At 42.6% G+C, this 16,378-nt stretch overlaps 1 protein-coding gene across 4 annotated transcripts in view; it reads right to left on the reverse strand.

The window, feature by feature from the left end:
• The window catches only part of ROR1 (receptor tyrosine kinase like orphan receptor 1), a 409,050-nt gene that overhangs the window by 33,505 nt on the left and 359,167 nt on the right, over positions 1-16,378 (reverse strand). For all 4 annotated transcript variants that reach the window (XM_032303565.1, XM_032303568.1, XM_032303567.1 and 1 more), the window contains exons 5-7: positions 6,960-7,087; positions 4,551-4,868; positions 2,753-2,998 (exon numbers count right to left, since the gene is read on the reverse strand). In XM_032303565.1, coding sequence (XP_032159456.1) covers positions 2,753-2,998; positions 4,551-4,868; positions 6,960-7,087 — 692 coding nt within the window. The remainder of the gene's footprint in view (positions 1-2,752; positions 2,999-4,550; positions 4,869-6,959; positions 7,088-16,378) is intronic.

Raw genomic sequence — 16,378 nt, forward strand, 5'->3', positions numbered from 1 at the left:
ACGACGAGAACTTACCAGTGGTCAGAATGTTAAGTTGTCTTCTGTGGATTGATATTCAGAAAGAAAGTTTCAGGGCTTCTAACATCACTGTACTGATTAACACTACGATAATACAGAGTCATACGAAGGGGGATTTCCTCATCAGCAAGGGAAAGTATTTTGATGTCAAAGCATACTATGAGAAATCTAGATCCTAGAATCCAGAGGTGCAGGCTATTGTCATTCTTTTATCTATTTCTGAAAAAAAAGAAAAATCTTTAAACGGGAGATAGCAGCAGGTCTGGGAAAAGAGCTGTGAGCTTTGAGTTTGGTCACAGCTATTTGTGGACAGAGGAGGGTTCAAGCTCCAATCTCATCCTTTGTGTGATGCAGACCCATCCTTTAGCCCTTCTGAACCTCAGTGGACTTTAACACCCACCCCACAGCGTGGATATGAGTTTTAAATGCACATGAGTATGTAAGCATGGAGTTTTGTATGGGCACATGGTAAGTGTTTTGTGAGATGTAGGCGGTCTTTCTCTCTCTGTCCACAGTCCGAAAGACTGTTTAAGGATTTCTTTCATCCCTCAGAGTGTGTACTTGGTCTGATGACTTCAGGAAGGTCACTAAAATGAAAACCATACATTTTAGGTGTAATTTAGAGTCCTGACTAAACTAAAGGAATTACAATAAAGCTTGAATCAGCTTATCAACAGATCTTCCAGTTTATGAGCAAATTACTTCCCTACTTCTGCTGGGTATTGGTTGGAAATTAGGGGTAAGAAGACACCCAAAGGACAACTGCATGTATCCAGAGAGGAGCGAACAATGTGTTTCTTCCCTAAAATAATTCATCTGGTCTCTTTAAGGACACACATCAGTATTCTGAGATAGCATGGTAAAGTAGCGGGAAGATGAGATTAGACTCAGACAGATAGGCTATTTAGAAGCTGGGTGTAACACCAACAGCACAGGATTAGTAATACCCATCACAGTGTAAAGTCAACTATAAAAGCCTATGAAAACCCCGAGTACCACGTCTGACACGTGGAAGGTGCTCAGTTCGTGATGCTTTTTATCCTTGACTCTCTTACAGATCTTTGTACCTCACTTGGTTTAGGAGAAGGGGTGGACAGCCAAGAAAATGATTATAAATCTACATTTATTTTTATGCGTTCCTATGAATGTTGAATATAGCATGTGGGAAAGTCATGAATAATTAAGGACACACCGTTTAAAAAATACGGGATAATTTGCTTTGAAGTTTCCAATGGTGGTTCTGGAAGAGTTTTGCTTCATAATTTGTTCTTTATGCTGCATATGAAGGCATTTTAAAGCCAAGCAACACAAAAGAGTTTGGTCACCTCTTTCTCAAACTTGGCATGTTTAACCACCCATAAAATCCATTTTGCAAGAGAAGACAATATAGTAACAGGTAACGCATAAGAATGAAATCATAGAATAATAGTTTCCCACATTTTCATCACTAAGGTTTCTTTTCAACATTTTTATTGCTTCTTCCTATGTTCCTCTTTAGTATGTTTTCGCTTCCTCTGTTCCATAACATTCGTGCTAACTTCTCTTGCATCACACACCCTGCACTGTGATTGTAATGTGAATCACGTTGTATTTCTCTTTCAAACCCCCTGCTCCACAGTGGGCTCTCAAACAATATTTGCTAAACTGAGAGCAAACATTCCTCTACGTTGACTACATACCAATAGTAGATGCCTCCTTATATACTGACTATTATTTGTTAAGCATTTACCACCTTCCAGACATCATACAGATTTTTTTTTTTTTAAACAACTCATTTATTCTCCCAATAGGATGTTATGATTACGTCCATTTTCCTGCTATTGCTTTTCCTGCAGTGACACTGGACTCTGAGCCGGGAGAACCCAGCAGACCTCATCTATAAGAACTAGGACCAGGAGGGGCGCCTGGATGGCTCAGTGGGTTAAAGCCTCTGCCTACAGCTCAGGTCATGATACCAGGGTCATGGGATTGAGCCCCGCATCACATCGGGTTCTCTGCTCAGCAGGGAGCCCGTTTCCCTTCCTCTCTCTGCCTGCCTCTCTGCCTACTTGTGATCTCTGTCTGTCAAATATAATTAAAAAAAAAAAAAAAATGAACTAGGACCAGGAAGAAGATTCAGTTCCTAGATAGTTCCAACTCCAGGTTTCACTCTAATTTTCCTTCTCTTTCTCCTACCCCGCCAAACACTTTTCCAGGAAATGGAACAAACTGACTCAAGAATTTAATTTTCTTCCCACACTTCTGCGACACGAGAAGAAGATACAAAGGACAGAGTTTCTCTACACGTTGCCTGGAGTAATGTGTTACTCAGAGTGGCTGATTAACACCCGTGGACTCATCCTCCCTCGTGGGTGTTCTCAAGGACAACAGAAAAACAGTTCTCATTTGGCTTCTGCCCATAATACCTGTTATGCGAAAATGGGTGCACATGGACATGGACCCTGGAGGGTAATGTCTTTTTCTACATGGCTGATTGTGATGAGCTGGTTTCCTTGTGCCTATTTCACCCACTAACTGCAATGGCTGTGGGAAGCAAGCAGTTTGCTCCCCGAGAATGTGAGCTGGTACCCTAAAAGTTGTTTGACATAGACAGGGCAAGGTTTAGGCGCCTTAGAAACATAGTTTGAGATCTAACAACCACCACCACTCTCCTTGGCCCCCTTATCATCTCTGCTAATCGCTGGGGGACGAGAGAGGTCTTTTAAAGGTCACTGAATACGTTAAAGGCGTTTACCACAGGCTGGGATGTCGCACAGGTCAGACTTGAAATTTTCATCCAAGGTGAAGCACCAAGGAGCCTCCTTCTGATTCCCTGGATTGCGGCAGTAGGAATGGCCCCCATTCAGCTCCGGGAAACGGAGGGCAGTAAAGGTGTGTGTGTGCGGGTACTGGGAATTCCACGGCTGGCACTGGCGTCCTGATTTGGTCACACTGACTGTTCCCCGATAGTCCACACCTGTGCTGTTATAGCACTTGTGATCTGAGAAAGCAGAAGAGAAAGGCCCAGACTGTGAGAAAGAACCAGCAGTTGCTGAAGCTTCCAGCCAGAAGTTTCTGGAAAGGCTTGCAATTAACCTCATGGGCTAAGGCTTCCCTGCTGGTCGGGGGCCAGGCGGGCAGTCTCCTTGCTTGCTGGGCTGGGACAGCGGTCCTGCCTTGCAGTTACATTCCTGGGAGGATTTAAAGCTTCGGGTCAGGAATAAAACCAGTCCTCCACAAGTATTTTTAATATTGAACACAAAAAAAGTCAGAACTGGGGGCAGGGCCCAGGGGGGCACAGGAGTAATTTCCTAGTGAATGGTTCAGGAAAGGTTCAAGCTGAACTCTTCTTTCCATTTTTGCTTGATGTCTTTAGACATGAATCATGGGATAAAGAATCTAGTTCCCAGAAAATGTTTGCTAAGAGCAGTGCGTATGGGTTTCTAATAAGAGTTAGGGCCACTCTGTGCTGATGAACTGGCTCCTCTCGAGAAGCAAGTCCTCTTCCCAGGGGACCACAAGGCTATTTCCTGGAAGCATGGCAAAAATCTGCTGAGTTGAAATAAATGAAAATATAGAGGGGTAATGATAAAATAATGGTAATAATGAAGATATTGCTATTATTACGTGCTAAGCGTAGTTCTCAGCATTTTAGATGCATTAATTCATTTAACTAATAGCATAATATTAAATTACAAAAGGAAACTCAAAAAAACTGCCAATGAGTTTAATTCTAGGGGAAAGGGCAGTTATAGAGGAACAGAGGTGAGATAACAGTGGATAGAGACAAGCCCCATGTATATGTATTTTAAATCGTGGTACAATATACATACCATAAAATTTGCCATTAGAGTTATTTAGAACATCGAAAATATTGTGCAACCTTCACCATTCCAGGACACAGGTCTCATTCCAGAACACCTGTATCATCCCCAAGGAAATCCTATACTCATTCAGCAGTCACTCCCCAAGCCCCCCACCCCATTCCTGGCAACCACTAACCTGCTTTCTGTCTCTATAGATTTGTCTATTCTGGATGTTTCACAGAAACAGAATCATACAATGATGTCTGGCTTCTTTTGCTATCATAATCCTTTCAAGTTTCAGGATTTTATTCCTTTTTAATGGGTGAGTCTTATTTCATTATATAGATATACTACAATTTGTTTATCCATTTATCCGCTAACAGACACTTGTGTTGTTTTCACCTTTCAGCCATTGTGAATAGACCTGTCGTAAACACTGGCATACAAGTTTTTGTGTGAACACCTTTTTCAAATTCTTGTGAGTGTACCCCCAGGTGCGGCATTGATGGGTCGTATGGCAATTCTATTTAAGTCACTGAAGAACCAGCAGCCATATTTAAACATGACCATCTTCATGAAGCATCTTGAGGCCAGGGACCACATCTAACCCACTCACTGAGTGCTCCATCTCCCATATAGTATTCAGCCCCTCGGAAGGTAATCTGCCCGCCAAGAAGGTCCACTTCTCACTGTGCCCTGGGGTTGCAGGCCCCCAGGCAGCATGGAAGGCCAGGAGTTACCACCTACTTTTATTGATAGGATCCGCCATGGGAATTCCAATCCGGATGCAGTTTGCGGCCTCCGGGCTCTCGGGCTGGGGGAGATCTTCACAGTTTGGCAGTTTCAGCCTCATCAGGATCATGGGGTTGGATCTTGCAAAAATGTACTCTGTTTGACACAGGACGTTTTCCAGGATTTCACATTCATCCCGACACAAGTCCCGGGGCTTCGGAATGGATGCCGTCTCATCGCAGTACGGGAAGGCGTAGTGGCACAGGGAAGGAATGGCGAACTGAGAGCACTTATCAGATAAGTGGCTGGAGGTGCCGATCATGGTGAAGGCAGCTGGAAAACAAACACAGTTATTAACTCCCAGGGGCCAGGGTTTATCGCAGCCGGTTATCTAGTCAACAGATATCAGATATAAACACACACGGGAAGGAATCCACCGCACTCAAACAGACAAGGCCAAGAGGAGATTCAGTTCAGATGTCCAAGCGGCTTACTTTCACTGGCTTGAAAAAAAATCCTTTTGACTACAAAGTTAAAAAAACAGGATTAGGTTACATATGTACCATTTCCTAATAAAAAGAATTAATTAGGTTAAAGCACAATATATTTTTCATTTTTACTACAAAGCAACAGAACTTTGTGTTTCATCCGGTTCTTTTTATGAGTTTTATGAAGCTTCTAAAACATTCGACAGCTGCAGGGCAGAACTCGCTGTCTGCGGTGGAAAAGCCTGATCCCAGGATTTAGTTCTGCGTCTTACCTCTGAGGTGGATGACTCTGGGTAACTTGTTTAATTTCTTTGTGCCTTTGATACTTCTACTTCATCTTCTGAAAATGAGGCAATTCTCTTGGAAGTTCTTGAAAAGCTCAACTCAGTCATTCTGGGGTGTGTATTAGTGGTCATTTAGCCTGACCTCTTCAGCTTGACATCTATGTACAGAAAGAGTACCTGTCTCCCTTTACATTGACAAGGAGCTTGTACCTCACAAGATAGTCTGGCAGGGTTTGGTACTCTGTTTCTCAGTGGGTGTTCCTCAGATTATTCATTCTGTAGAATATTCACAGTGTTTGAGAAACTAGGGTTCCAGAGCCAAACACGGTTGGGAAATGCCGGGTTAAACAAAATTAAGCGGCTTTCTTTAATGATAGTATTTTCCAGTAAACAGATGTCCATTGAAAATGTCGGAGAGGATTATTATACATGGGGATGAAACATTTACTTCAGAGCTCCCATTTATTTTTGTGAATACTTAGTAAAAATATATTAAAATGTTCTTATATGAGGTTGTAATGTGCCTTCCACAGCCTCTCCTCATCTGTCCTGCTTCTGTCCTCTGCTCACTGCACAGTTCCGCCTCCTGAAAGTTCTTTAGCAAGTGACAACTCCAGCTTTCTCTAGTTGCTTCTCCAGATTAAACAGCTCCCTGGGGCTCCTTTTAGTTCCTTCATAGTCCCCATGGGACATAGTTTCTCGACTCCTTGCTGTTCTGTGTGCCTGCCTCAGGTTTGTTCAATCCTAAAGTTACCATAACCTACAAGGCACTTGGTTAAATTTGAATTTCAGGTAAACATTTGGAACATACTTATACTAAAAAATAATCTTGTTTACTTGAAATCCAGAAGTAACTGGGTGTCCTGTGCTTTTATTTGCTAAGCCTGGCGACCTTATTAGAATCCCATAAGGGCAATTTTAATGGCTTGCAAGGGTATATGGAAATGGTGCACAACTACACTAATGGAAGAAACACAAGGCTGTTATAACCACCAGAACCAGGTGTGCAAAATCGTACAAGGTAGCCTACACACTGCTTTGCTCATGTGTGCTAGAAAGTGCATCATTATTAGATTTCCACTAAAAAGATACTTCTGATTCAGAAAAATGAAGGGTAAAACAGAGAAGGCTAGAGAAAGAAGACTTATGATCATCTTGCCTTATCACTCTTCACCAATGAAGAGAGAGATTTTTCATGAAGAATTAGAGTTTACCTTAAAGTCATAGTAATGGTGTCCAGAATTCTAGACTCTTAATTGATTTAGAGTTTACATGACTTTCAGTCTAGGCGATGTTGTCTCCGAACAGTAAGCTCAATGAGGGCAGAGACGTAAGCTGGCTTATTCATCAGATTGGCATATCCCCGGTGCCCTGTCCAGTTCCTGGTGTGCCCAAAACACTAATAATCTTTATCAAGTGTCTGAATGAATGTGAGTTTTCAGAGCACCCTTTTCCTCTACGAGCAACAATCTTCCATAAAGTATTCTAGTGTTCCTTCCAGAACACAGAGATCATATCTCCTGTTTCTCTGTGATCCTGCTCCTAACCCCTATGCCTAGCCCAATCCTTTGTCGAGAGAGGAACTCAAGAAAACGTGTGGGGAGAAAAAGGGTTATGTAAGGTATCAATACAATTTCACTGGTGTTACCTACCTGTGATCTGATTTTCTATTTCCCCTTGCATGTGCAAAGACTCCATATAGACAGTGCGGTTGCCAATAAATCTTGCACATGCAATCCCTCTGTATGGCTGACAGAATCCATCTTCTTCATACTCATCTCTAAAAACAGAGCACAGACATTTAGCTGGTGAGTTGGCTCTAACTGTGTGATACCTGAAACAGTCGCTAGGGGGAGAAGCTGAGCACAGGATTCCCAAAGCTGGGCTAAGGAAGTCAGGCTTTTCCTCAGTTCCATCCATCACTTAAAACATCTGCTGGTCACGTTGGTCAAGTTTCCTTCACCCCCAGAAAATCATTCTGAAGCGCAAAATCATCCTTAAATAGGGGAGAAAGCATTTTTATTTTCGCAGCTGGTGGTGGGCTGGAAGATGATGTAGTTAAAAAAGTAAAGAGGAAATGAGTTGGGAACCTGGGCCCATGGTCTACAATTTTTTGTTTTGTTTTGTTTTTTAAGCACAGATTATTTCTGCTTCATTTGCTACAAAGGCGTGGGCACCTTATCCACAAGATGCACTCCAACTGATGTGTCTATTGGGGGCTCCCCGGGGTGAGGAGTTGGGTGCGGCTGGAAAGAAACCAGAGGGCAGTGCAGCTATGTGGCTCCTTGCTGCTTAAGACCCATTATCTCTACCCTGCAGAGAGATGTCCAGGCAGCCCCGGGACTGCACAATTTCAAATGAGTCACTAAATTCCAGGAAATCTACAGAATGTGTCAATGAAAATCATGCTTTCGTGATCCCCGAAAACTTTAAAGATAATCTTAAAAAAATCTGTGGCCTCAAAATTATAATAAAAATAGTATGGGGAGTAGATTTTATTCCTAAAACAAGGGGATGCCAGATAGTGTGGTTAGTGTCAGTGTGGCAAACGGCTGGAGGTGGAAGGCTGGAGGGTGGGACCCAAGATGGGAGCTTCGGCTTGAAAGGATAAAGGTCGTAACATCCCACGAGGGTCTACCATAAGCACAAGACACCAGAGTACAGAATATCCAGCTGGTTCTCAAAAGCAGACCACAGCCAGACAAAAGGCCACCTGCCAGGCTTCTGGGCGGACTTCAGCCCAGTTCTTCCTCCTCTGTTAACCTGGTTGGAATCAGTACATTGTGTGAATAAAAAGATCATTTTTTCCTCTTTGGTTTCTTCTAAGTTGAAGTACTTTAGAGCAGAAATCAGGAGAAAACTTGTCTTCCTGGGTTTAACATCTGCATGTCCTTAGCCAATCTCTCTGAGTCCTCTGAGCTATGGTTTTTTTTTATCTGTAAGATGATGATGATCACTGACCTCTCTACCCTATAAGTGAAAGTCATGAGGATCCTATGAAATAATGTAAATGTTCTTACAAAGTGCTACTCAGAGGTAACACATGCTTATTATTGAAGTATTTATGATCACCAAAGAAGACATTTATTCAAAGGACAATCATTTACTAAGCTCCTATTCTGTAAAATTGATTTGGAGTCAGTCTTATGGCCCTAGACTTCCCCCTTGGGGGTTCAGTGTAGAAGTCGAGAAAGCCCACTGTAACAGGAAACCAGGTGAAAAAAATCTCATAGAGCTGATCATTAAAAGACCAGTGTCCAGAGGCTCTCCACTCCCCATTCACTCCAACAGTCTTTTTGGAGGTGGAGATTGGGGAAAGTATCTTCACTTTTCGTTCCCAAAAATCTGTCTTGCAAAGCTCTTAAAAACTTAACCTTTAAGGACACACACAAACGAATCTGTCACCTACCTGACATGAAGACATTGAAATTTTAATGTTGTAAAATCCTGCAAGCACTCCACATGTTTACTTTCATAAATCCTAGAGTAATGTTGAAGCCTTTTTGGCTTAAATTTTACTTGGGTTGTAAAATTAACCCTACTTTTATTGGGTAACTAATACCGTAAACCTATGGGGAGAAAGAAGTTTCTCAATGACCTAGCCTTGGATCTTGGAAACCAAAGTACTGAGACCAGAATGCACTTCTACACCACCCTTCTCCCCCGACTATTACAGATGATGCCTTTCTATCCCTAGGCATTAGCCGAGGCCTGGACTTTTAAGGTGTCGTTATGAGAACACTTCTTCCTCCCCCACGTTAAACTCTCAAGGCCTCAGTTTATATCTCTTGGGAGGACAAAACCCTGGAATTACCCCTAGATATAAATCCCCAGCCTACTGGGAGTTCCCATATTTTATGTGTGAGGCTTAGGCTAAACTTCTTACCACCTTTCCAGTTCAAGACTCTAAAAAGACTCTTTGAATACTTTTTTTTTCCATAATAAAAAGGAATGCAGTTCCTTGGTTGCCTATTTCTTATCAAGGGCTTAGAACTGCAGGTGTATTGAATTTTTGACTGTGCCCAGAATTCCTGATCTTCTGACCAGTGTCTTGAGGACAGAGAGAAAAAGCAAAACAAAACAAAACAAAAAAACAGCGCATAATGTCATCTGTGAGGGAGTAGCTCTCAGCCCTGGTTTCTGTGAAGAATCTTCTCAGAATGCTTTTGAAAATACCCATGCCTATGCCCCACCTCAGACCTATTAAATCATCCTCTCTGGGGATGAAGCCGGGCAGGCGTGCTTTTTAAAAAGCTCTCAGGTGATCTGAATGTGGTTGAGAGCCACAGCACTAGAAAAACAAACCTCTATTAAGTGTCTGCCACTCTCCGTGCTGGGTACTATGCTAAGTGCTTTCTTCCAAGTAACCCCTTATGTAGTATTATTATTCTTATTTTACAGAGGGAGAGACTCAGGTTCGGAGAAATAAATGGCTCAAATTCACAAAGCCAGTTCATGGTGGAGCTAGGATTGAAACTTAATGTTCAAGCTTAAACCATTTATGCCATATTATCAAATCTATCATGACGTTCCTTTTTCAGTATTACGTTTAATTAGATCAGCCCAATTATAAATAAGAGACTTTCAAATGAACCTCTATTCTGTACCAGGAACTGTGAAGTTTCACTTACATATAACCTTGATATTAAATCATTAAATCCTGACAACAATCTTACCAAAAAAGGGGGACATGTAATCATTCCCATTTTACAGATGAGAAAACCGAGGGTCAGAAAGAACGAAGAACTTGTCTAGATTTACACAGCAAGTAGAGAAGCTAGATTCGACCCAAACTAGCACTTGTAACCATGGTATACAGCTTCCCTCCAAAGGTTTATGAAGGTTTTTGCACTGCTTATAGGGGCTTTCTGCTGTGAAGGTGCCTTGGTGTCTCCCTGGTGGCAAAAAGATTTCCTTTGGAATATAGAGTCTCTGTCACCATTCCTGCTTTCCATTTTTCCGCCTGTCTTTTGGCTGGAGGGGAACCAATATTCCTCCAACATTCATCAGCTCTAAGCTTTTCTCCAGCTCACGCTTCTTTCATCATTAATTTTGCTGAGCAAACTTAAAAACGCAGAGCACACATCAGCAAAATTGCAAGGGCACTTGCGGTGAGCATGCTCAAGGCTGCGTTCTTTCTACAGAGAGGAGGGTGCACTGTGAATGGGCAAATGGAATTTTGCACCAACATGTGCTGTCGACTTCACCGTGATGTCAAGAAGCAGGGATGCTTTGTGATGGGGATTCATACTGTCTAACTCATAAAGTAATTTAGTTACCATGTTGTCAACCCTGATAGCCTTCCACCTCCAGGGTCTCCCCAAGGAGCTTATGAGAAATGGTCATACAGGGCTAACTAAGAGTGACCATGACCAACATGGCAGCAGTAGAGGCGTCTACCCAGGATCCACTGGAGACCAATGAAAGGGAAATGCTCCCATTACAAGTCACAACCCAAGGGGGTTTCACAGTGACAGTGAAAATCAACAGCTACAAATTCCCGGGCCAACTTCTCAGGTTAGTTGACTAAAGTAGAGAACTCTGATGATGGAAAAAGCACATTGCATGGTACAGGGCATGTGGAGACTATCTCATTTTGTGAGCAGGGAGAAGGAAAAGAGGAGAAAGGATGGGTGGCTGGGGTAGAAAAAGTGAAAAGTTGGAGAATGCCCCTAATGGATGCCCAAATGGGGTTGTACCAATTTTGGACCATGAGAGGTCCACGACAGCTCTCCTCAGAGCTTCCAGGGAGGCTACCTCTCCAAAGGCTGTCTTCATTTAAGGGATGCAAGAGAATAAACTCAACAGTTGTCTTGGATATATGATTTAAAAAGAAACCCTGAACTATGACTGGAAAAACTGGCAAAATTCAAATAAAGTCTGTAAATAAGTTTATATCGGAGCCAAGATCAAGAGTCAGCCGCTTAACCTGCTGAGCCACCCAGGCGCCCCAATAATTTCTTACTTTTGATCATCACACTATGTTTATGCAAGACATGGACATTAGGAGGAATGGGACGAAGGACATATGGAAATTCTCTGTACTATTTTTGCAACTTTTCTTAAGTATAAAAATATTTCAAAATAAAAAGTAAAAAAAAAACCCTCTTATAGGATGGGGGAGGGGTGGGAACCTTATTGTGCGTAGACAACTGGAGATGCTGTGGGGTGAGGGGGTCAGGAAGGCTGTCAGATGACCTCATTTACTCTTTATAACAAACCTTATAACATTCCCTCTGGGCCTATCCCTGGGTGGCGGAATTCTCTTCACTAACAATGCACTTACTTGTTTGAGCCTTGGCCTACTTCTAAATTCAAACACTTCCAGGAGAGATGACCTATTTGGTCAGGAAGCCTTAGTGTAGATTGATTTTTGCTAGCTGCTGCGGGTACTTTCATCTTTCCTGGAAGCTGTACGGCAACAAAGGTGGGGTCAACGGAGAGGTCTGTGCTGGAAGAAGGCGGCACTCTTCCTTGACTTGACAGTTAGGTCTGGACCCCGCTTTGTGTCGGATGACTGAGAAGGCAGGCTGGGAAAGGAAGGTGTGGGACTCACTAGTACAGGGGATCTCTGTCATCTCGTTCATCATTCACTTTGTCACAAAGTGATCTTTTCAAATACAGACCCAATCAGGTCATTTCCTGCCTAAAATTATCGTTTCCCACTCACTTCAGTTTCCTGACTGCAGCCTCCAAGACCCTTCATCATCCAGTCCCCGCCCATTTTTCCACCTTGCTCCTGCCAGTCATGCCTACACAAACCTGATCATACTAGCGACACGAATGACCTTGCTAGTCTCAAAACAGGGGAGGCAGTTCGCTGTTCCTCTGGCTTGGCTTCCCCTCTTCCCAAGGCTTAGAAAGCCTTCCACCCTCTTTTTCTCCTTGTGAATGCCTTCTTGTCTTCAAGTTCCAGATGCTAAGTCCTCCACGAAAGTTCATCCCTGACCTCCCCCTAAGCCAGTGTCTTTATCACACATCACATCCCTCCCACACACCTCTGACCCCATATTCCGTTTGTCTTTTTAGTGCCCATCTCGCCGCCACTCTAAAGCAAGGACCATGTCTGATTCAGCTTCCCACCTCAAGGCCCCCATACAATGCACACGTCAGGAGCCCTGCTTAATGAAGGAAAGGAGGCTGCCAAGAACTGTCCCCCTCCAGATCTTCCAAAGTCAAAAAGAAGACTCACTGCCTGACAGGCCAACACCTGACACAGATGTCATAGATGTGGGGCTGTCCCAGGCCAGCCCACTGACATGTCTGAAGCACCTTCCACACTGGAAGCCACTCTCTTCTCCCTCAGATTTTACATAGAAGTATGGGCAGGCCTAACAGACTTATGGATGAGTTACGCCCTAAAAAGCTCCCCATTGGGATAAGACAACCAGTTAAAATGGACACCTCTCCTTAGTGGGAAGAGAATGGATATAAAACTACTTTGCTAACTATAAAATCTTAAACAAACAAAAATAGTAAACAGGTACTCAAACAAATACTTGAAAACAAACATTCATAGCAGTGCTATTCATATTAAACAAAAAGTAGAAACAACCCCCAAATGCTCATCAATAGGTGAAGGGGTCAATGGAAGGTGGCAGGTACACACAACAGAATATTATCCAGCCATAAAAAGAGGAATGAAGGACTGACACATGCTACAACATGGAAGAATCTTGAAAACATTACACTAAGGGAAATCAGCCAGACACGAAAGACCACATATTTTAATGATCCCCTTTATATAAAATATCCGGAGTAGATAAACTCAGAGAGACAGAAAGCAGATTGGTGGTTACCAGGAGTGCTGGGGGGAGGGAGCAATAGAGAGTAACTACTCAATGGGTATGGAGTTTCATTTTGCTATGATGAAGATATGCTGATACTAGGTAAGTGGTCATAGTTAAACAACATTGTGGATGTGTTACTTGCTAACCATTGGCCCACCTTAAAATGGTTATTTTTCATGCTATGTGAATTTCACCTCAATTAAAAAATTTATTTTTATATGCCCAAGGGACAAGCTTGATGGACCTGGGGAGAGGGTCAAAGGTTGGAATTTCCAGCTTCAGATCTGGGGAGAAGTTTTGGGGATGGCTTTGTGAGTTGCTTACAAGCAGACTGACCTGTTATAAGCACAGGCAATCCACACAGTCTCCACAAGTTTCTTAGTTCTGATTCTCGTGGCTATTCATGAGAATGCCAGAGAGAGTGGCCTGTGAGCCCACAGCATGGCGGCCTCATGTATACAGATGGCAGTGAAGGAAATAATTCACCACTTGTGGATATTCCAACAATCACTTCCTCTTAAGAGCTCCATTTTGAGCCATGAAGATGAAAATGAAATCACATCAAACTGCCCACCCTTAAACCTCTGAATTTGGGTTTGAAGGAAAACTCTCACACAGTTCAGAGTATCTCCAGGTGTGATAGAGTATCCTTAGGTGTGTTCCAGTGAGCAATTTAGCAAAGTGTGGGTTAGTCTCTTGTTTGTGAAGTAATTTCTTTCTTCTTTTATCTACCACCAAAACATTTTTATCACAGCAAAATAAAATCCCATATTCATTTAGTAGTTCCTCCCTATTTCTCCCTCTCCCCAGCTCCTGGCAACCATCAATCTGCTTTCTGTCTCAATGAAATGATCTATTCTGGAAAAGAAATAATAACTTACCAGTGCCTACCCCAAAGACCATCATGGCCATAGGTAGATGGGAAGTATCCCTTATAAAATTTATAAATCAGGCCATGTATTAGCTGCTCAGTTAAAACATAGCTGCAGCAGATCCACACACATCGTGCTCTCCAGGGCCAGCTCAAGTAACTTTGGGCCTGGGGGCAAAGTTTCCCACCTCAGAAACAGGGATCTCCTTGGGAAGTACAATCACATCTCTCTCTCTCTCTCTTTAAAGATTTTATTCATTTATTTATTTGAGTGGGGGAGGACCAGAGGAGAGGGACAAGCAGACTCCACATGGAGTTAGGACCCTAAGATCATGACCTGAGCCAAAACCAAGAGTAGACCACCCAACCGACTGAGCCACCCAGGTGTCCCAGTCACATTTCTTAAAGGTAAAAATCTGCTGTTTTTTATTTAAAAGGGGGGGCACATAATAAAACTAAGAATCTAAGTAAAGAATGCAAAATTATTCCAATATGGATAAATGATCAGAGACATGGAAACTTTAAGAACAGATTAGAATCTGATGTGGTCTAAGAAGTTAACTACCTATCCGAAAATACCTCTATCTTGTTCCTGAGAAGACTCTGGGCCATGAAGCATCCTTGGTTAATTGCAAACCAAGAGGAAGGAAAAGAATTTAATTCTCATCAGCTATAACTACACACCCTCAGAGAAGGGGTGTCAGGACAAATACAGGTGGAGACATGGAAAGAGCTGGTCAGAACGAAGGAGAGAAAGTGAAGGTCCTGGTGTGTCAAGAATAGACTTTGCCTCAGGCCAGCAGTGGCCAAAAGATAATGGGTTAAATATGTGATCCCAAACTTATCTCACAAACTGTCTTCTACAGACCTGTCTATAAGCGGACATCAAAGAGGGTAATGCGTTAACATAGTTGACCTTTAAGGTCAGCTTTCAAAGTAAGCTAATCCAGACCGTCAACCCAGAGGGGCAATGACTCACAGAAAAGGCCTCAATCTATCAGGCAGAGAACTCACCTAACTCTTAACATCCCTTCTCTCGCTAGAACACCTCTGTGAGTTCAAGAAATTCTGACGTGACTGTGTCAAGTATCACGAGCTATTTCCCATACCCAGTCACTAACAATTGTTAACATTTATTTCCTTAGCAAAAGCATGCCTTGCTCTTTCTCACAGCACTTATTTGCTTTAAATAATTAAATTTTAAGGGGCACCTGGGTAGTTCAGTTGGTGGAACATCTGACTCTTGGTTTCGGCTCAGGTCATGGTCTTGGGGTCGTGGGATCAAGCCCCGCATTGGGCTCCACACTCAGCGTGGAGACTGCTTGCCCCTCTGCCTGGGCTCCTCCTCCTGCACTCTCTCTTTCCCTTTCTCTCACTCTAGAATAAGTAAGTAAAATCTTTAAAAAAATTAAATTTTATAAGTTTTTTTTTCTTGGCTCTGAACCATTAAAACAAACAAATGTTCTGTCATAGTTTCCAGAGCAGCACATAACAGTTACTTGTGTCCAACTCAGAAATGGGAAGGTATTGGCTTTGCTTCATAATGATGTTTGGAAACACAAGGGTTGCATTTCACTCTGGAAAAGGAACAGAATTACCCAGGCTTGTATCTCACAAATGTGATTTGAGGGAAAATTATGCATGTAATATATTTTATTCCTAATTAAAGACACAACTGAAAGGACAGGACTGCCCTAGTACCTATTTGTAAGAATGTGAAGATCACTAATAAAAGAATGGGTGATATTTTGCCCTCTCTTATTTACTGAGGTTTTTGTGGTAGGTGAGCTTTGTACCTTGTAAGAAGCCCTGGGGTATTTTCACTTTTCCTTCTATGAAGGGCCTACTTTGCCTCTCACCTTAAGGCTGGAGCTGGGAATGCATAGGTGGGACTTGGAACCCCCAACAACCCCCCTGCCCCCAACAACCGAGTTCTCATTAGAAGCTCTTTGGATGTTTTCTGGCAGTTCTCCAAGTATCAGGCATTCAAAAGACCCCTAAATTTGCCCACTGAGACTAAAAGAAGTTTGGAAGAATATGAAATTCACACATACCAATCTGGTCAGATTTTCTACCACAAATGTTACTAAGATTTCTTTGACTTGTTTTTCACTTTCCTTTTATGCCTTTGGTCATGGATTGAAAAAAGAGTAGGTCTGTGGAAAGAGTGGTAAAGGGAATTTAGGGACTTCTTAGGAGGGTTTAGTTTCATATTGCTACTCAGAAGTGGGGTAAAGCCCAATCCCTAATTCCTGCTTTTCTGTTTCCGCTCAGCTTTGTTTCCCATAGCTTCTGTGAATGGCAGTTATGAAAGATTACCAGTCTCCATAAAAATCAATGGTGAACTCAATGCTGCTCCCAACCCCCAATCCAAATAACGGTAATACAGAGGGGCCCATGTCAAGTCTAA

This window comes from Mustela erminea, chromosome 10 (genome assembly GCF_009829155.1).
Source record: "Mustela erminea isolate mMusErm1 chromosome 10, mMusErm1.Pri, whole genome shotgun sequence".
NCBI lineage: Eukaryota > Metazoa > Chordata > Mammalia > Carnivora > Mustelidae > Mustela > Mustela erminea.